Here is a 5,240-nt window from a genome sequence, read left to right as displayed (position 1 = left end):
CATATCTTCTCACGTACCATGAAAGATATTCTGGACACCTGGCAGCCCCCCAATCAGTCCTCAGTTCTACTACAATATGTAGATGATTTGTTACTTTGTAGTGAGAGTCTGGAGAACAGTGAAACAGATTCTAAATCACTATTAATGTTCCTAGAAGAAGTAGGCTGTAAAGCGAGCAAGCACAAGCTGCAATTATGTGCCAAAACAGTTGTTTTCCTTGGTCACTGTATTTCCCAAGGTATGAAACACTTAACCCCTGACAGGCTGGAAATCATACAGAAACACCCAGTCCCTAGAAACCCTAAACAATTGAGGACTTTCCTGGGTTTAATAGGGTACTGCAGAGCCTGGATCAGGGATGCCTCTGCTATGATGCAACCATTATATGACTGTCTCACCTCTGACCCATTTGTACTGTCACCTGAGGCAATTGACAATTTTCACTCCCTGAAACTGTCACTGACTACAAGGCCAGCACTGGGACTCCCTGACTACAAGGCCAGCACTGGGACTTCCTGACTACAATAAGCCATTTACTCTGTTCTGCCATGAACAGACAGGCCATGCCTCTGGAGTATTAGCCCAAGATCATGGAGGTAAGATGCGACCTCTTGCTTATTACTCCCTTACTCTGGATCCCATTGTACTAGGATCCCCGACCTGTATACGCGCTGTCTCAGCAGCAGCAGCTTTAGTTGATAAAGCAACAGATATTGTACTCCAACATGACATTATTGTGCAAGTCCCACACGCAGTGCAAGAAATGATGAACACAGTCAAGACAAAACACTTATCAGTTGCAAGACTTACTAAAATTGAACTTACTCTTCTGTCCCCTAATGTGACTATCAAACGTTGTGTTGTTCTGAATCCAGCTACACTCCTGCCCCTAGATTCTGAACAAAAGGAGGGAGGAGTGGGGGGACAGGGACATGGACACCCCCTTATTTTTCAACTATCCACTGATGATGAACTATTTAATTTTGAACATGAACATGACTGTCAAAGTCTAGTGGATATGGAATCAAACGGCATAAACAGTATATTTGATGTTGCTCTGATTAACCCTGATGCTGAGTATTTTGTAGATGGATCTCGATATTGGAGCAAAGACAAAGGACATTTCCTCACCGGGTATGCAGTGGTCCACAATGGTAAGGCCGTCATACAGCAGTCCCTACCCTCCAGCAGCTCAGCTCAGGAGGCAGAACTAAAAGCACTCGCTGAGGCATGTAAATTGGGTAAGGGACAGCGTGTCAACATATACACTGACTCCAGATATGCCTTTGGAGTTGCACATGACTTTGGGACAATATGGAGAGCCAGAGGGTTCTTGACCTCGGCAGGTAAACCTATAAAGAATGCAAAAGCAGTAGAAGAACTTTTAGAATCACTGCACATGCCAGACCAAGCAGCTATAGTCAAAGTACAGGCACACACTAATAACAGTGATCTCCTATCAAAAGGGAATGAGGCTGCGGATGCAGCGGCAAAGGACGCTGCTGCTCTCCCTCTGATGATTGTGAAGCCTGTTTTACAACCCATCACAGAGACCCTGTTGCGTGCTTTCCAGGACCAAGCACCCCCTCAAGAGCAAGCAGAATGGGAGGAGAGAGGTGCAGCAATAGGTCTAGGACAGTTGAGGCATCTTAATTCTAAGGTTTGCCTACCAAGAGCACTGTATCCAATGATGTGTGCCCTAGCCCATGGGAAAACACACTGTTCAAAGGGAGCTCTGAGCCAGCTAGTGTTACAGACATGGCATGCTTCAGGTTTTCAAAATGCAGCAGCCAAATATACAGAGGGCTGCATGACATGTGCACAACACAACCCTGGTAAAACCAAAACACCAGCTAAACACACTCCTAAGTCCTACTACCCCGTTCAGCGATTACAGGTGGACTACATACAACTACCTAAGGTGGGAATGTACCAATATGTACTTGTTTGCACTGATTTATTTTCAGGATGGCCAGAAGCTTTTCCAGTGGCTAAAGCAAATGCTGATACCACAGCAAAAACACTGATAGCTGAGGTCGTGTGCCGCTATGGAGTACCAGAGACAATTGAAAGTGACAGAGGTACTCACTTTACCCAAGAACTATTGAGGAACATATTAAAAAGCCTTGGGATAGAACAAGCATTTCACACTCCCGATCACCCACAAAGCAGTGGTAAGGTAGAAAGACTAAATGGAACTTTGAAATTAAAAATCCAGAAGGCCATGAATGAAACTTCTTTACCGTGGACACAATGTCTACCCCTGGCTTTATACTCTGTAAGAACCACGCCAAGAGGGAAGGATAAACTTTCTCCCTATGAAATATTGTTTGGAAATATGCCAAAGACAGGACTGTATTTTCCTCAGCAGTTACAAAAGCATTATGACAATATGACCACATACTTGGCTGCCCTACACAAACAACTGGAGAGGACACACAAACTAATCCTTTCTTCTATTCCAGATCCAAACTTTCTTTCAGGTACCCACTCACTACAACCTGGAGACTGGGTGGTAACAAAGATACACAACAGGAGCAGTCTGGAACCAAGGTACAGCCAACCAGTAGAAGTACAGCTGGTCACCGCCACATCAGTGAAGCTCCAAGGTACAGCCAACCAGTAGAAGTACAGCTGGTCACCGCCACATCAGTGAAGCTCCAAGGACGAGCCAATTGGATACATGCAAGCCATTGCAAAAAGGTTATCAGCCCAGATGACGTCGCCTCGATCGATGATGTTGCCCTTGGCAGGGTTGGTGTTGATGTTGCCCCTCGTGGGGACGATGACTCAAGTTCTCAAGGAGGAAGTGGGCAATAAATTCATAAAACATCATCAAATTATAACAGCATTAACAAACTTATCTGATTGTTGGATATGCAAACACAGTCCCATAAGTTCAAAATCCATGCCATACATGGCTGTGCCCCTTAGTGAGAAAGAACTTCTTAACACTACATGTTGGGATCCCTCAAAGGTAAAGGATAACACAAAAAGGTATACATGGTCTAATACCAGTGTGCCCTTACCCATAGCAGGATGGATGGAGGATCCCTGGTGGCAGGTAAATCTAACCCTGATACCTAGTAAGGCACTGATTCTCACACAAAAGGAAAATGGGTCCCTAAAAATGTCACTAAAACACTGACACTAGGTGAGATCCCCATAAAAGGCATAAAGATAAGCTTCAATAAAACCCAACAGACCTCAGATGTATTTAGACCAAGTCTGGTAGAACGGTACATACATAATGGTAGTAGGGAATATGGCCATTTCTTCCCTTCAGGAATTGTGCTGGTTTGGCAGAAAAAGGAGTCACCACGGGCGCTGCTGCACTTCAATGGAACCAAATTGCTTGGAAGGTTCAGATCGTTGGTAATAATGTACGAAAGAGTATGAGAATAAATGGAATTTATTGATAATATGACTACGCGTTTCAATGCCGTACTGGCATCTTCATCAGGTCATGGATGAACAAACAAAAGTCACTGTTTAAATAGCCATGTTAATGTTGAAAAAAACCCGCCAATGTGAACGGGGTCAAGGTGTTTAAGTGACGTCATAGTTCAAAGTTCAAAATACACAGGACCGGAAAAACACACAAAAACAGTAAAAGTATGTCATATAATAAAAACAATAAAAATGAATAGAGAACATAATGAAAACCATGTAATTAAGAAGACTCGAAATGTAGTACGTAATGTGTGCCGAAGCGACACGGAAAAGAAGGCTGCCCGATAATATAGAATAATAATGTAAGTGAATACAGATATAGGTATGGACTACAAAATCCGATGTATAGTACAAAGGTACTAACCTTTATGTACCAAAAACTATATAGTTTACAGAATAATAACCTTAATGTCGGCAATAATTCAAAGCGGCGATATGCATATAAGGAAATGGGAATAAAACAACTACAAGGACTCACTTCAAAACTGTCGATGTCAACAGCTATTTAAACTTCAACAGCGCCCACTATCCCCCATGGATATAAATTTTCCCATTTGGTCAATTTAGAAGGGTGAGAAAGAATTGTACAACAGACTCTGATTTCATAGAGGAATGCAATCTATTAGAAAAAAGATTCAGGGAAAAGAATTTTCCTTTGAGTCTCATTAAAGGGGCACGTCGTAAAGCTGCTCTACTCTCGCAAGATTCATGCGTCCAACATGAGAAGGTAATGAAAAATAAACAAAATTTTAGTAACAATTTTATCACATCATTCAATAGTGGAAGTAAAAAAATCCGAGAAGTTCTTGATAAACACTGGCATATCCTGAAAAATGATCCTTTCTTAAAAACAGAATTACCCGATAGACCTATCATCACTTATAGACGATCCAAATCCCTCAAAAACATTTTAGCTCCCAGTAAAATAAAAAATTCCATGGCACTCTGCACCTCCTTGCTCCCTAGGACTCTTGGTTCTTACAAATGTGGTCGACAGCGTTGCATGTGTTGTACCAATATAACCCACAAAACATCTACCTACACATCTGCAGTAACTAAAGAATCTTTTAATATTAATAGCTTTCTCAACTGTGGAAGTTTGTTTGTTATCTATATGTTGGAGTGTCCATGTCATCTCCAATACATCGGTCGCACTACACAATGTTTACGTACAAGGATCAACAATCACAGATTCAATATAAACACTGGTTTTTTGAAACATAGTGTCTCTCGCCATTTTTCCATCATGCACAACAGCCAGTTTAGTAGTATACGTATCACGCCTATAGAGCAAATTCCACTTAGCATTAACAATCGGTTCAGTAAACTTAAACAGCGCGAAAATTACTGGATCTTTAAAATGAAGACCCTCCAACCGGACGGCCTTAATGATATATCCGTATCCACTCTTGATTAGTATATCACTTTATTATTTATCATTTAACTTTGTGTTTTCTGTGGTTAAACATCATTGATTATTAACTTATCATTATATTATTGTGTTTACGAAGGTATATTACACTTATTCTGGTGATTTTCATGTACATTATGATGCTACTTTTTCTTTTATATTTATTATCATTGACATTTATATTTATTTTTCATTTATTTTCATTTTCACAGTTATATTATTCATATTCTGTTGATTTTCTTGTACATTATGATGCTACTTTTTCGTTTATATTTTGTTTCCTATTTTATTTTTATTTTTATTTACATTTATATTTTTTTTTTTTTATTCATTTTATTTTTTCATTTTCTACTATTATCATTCATTATTATTATCA

General features: G+C 40.3%; 1 protein-coding gene across 1 annotated transcript; it reads left to right on the top strand.

The window, feature by feature from the left end:
• Positions 1-582: 582 nt before the first annotated feature.
• On the top strand, positions 583-2,835 carry LOC142664468 (uncharacterized). The gene is made up of 2 exons (XM_075843541.1): positions 583-2,609; positions 2,666-2,835. Exons 1-2 carry the CDS (start codon positions 602-604, stop codon positions 2,818-2,820), a joined length of 2,163 nt encoding a protein of 720 aa, XP_075699656.1. The 5' UTR covers positions 583-601; the 3' UTR covers positions 2,821-2,835.
• The last annotated feature ends 2,405 nt before the right edge of the window (positions 2,836-5,240 follow it).

Source organism: Rhinoderma darwinii, chromosome 12 (assembly GCF_050947455.1).
Source record: "Rhinoderma darwinii isolate aRhiDar2 chromosome 12, aRhiDar2.hap1, whole genome shotgun sequence".
In the NCBI taxonomy this organism is placed as follows: domain Eukaryota; kingdom Metazoa; phylum Chordata; class Amphibia; order Anura; family Rhinodermatidae; genus Rhinoderma; species Rhinoderma darwinii.
Note: the sequence above shows the minus strand (reverse complement) of the source record. Positions and strands in the feature narration are given on the sequence as shown.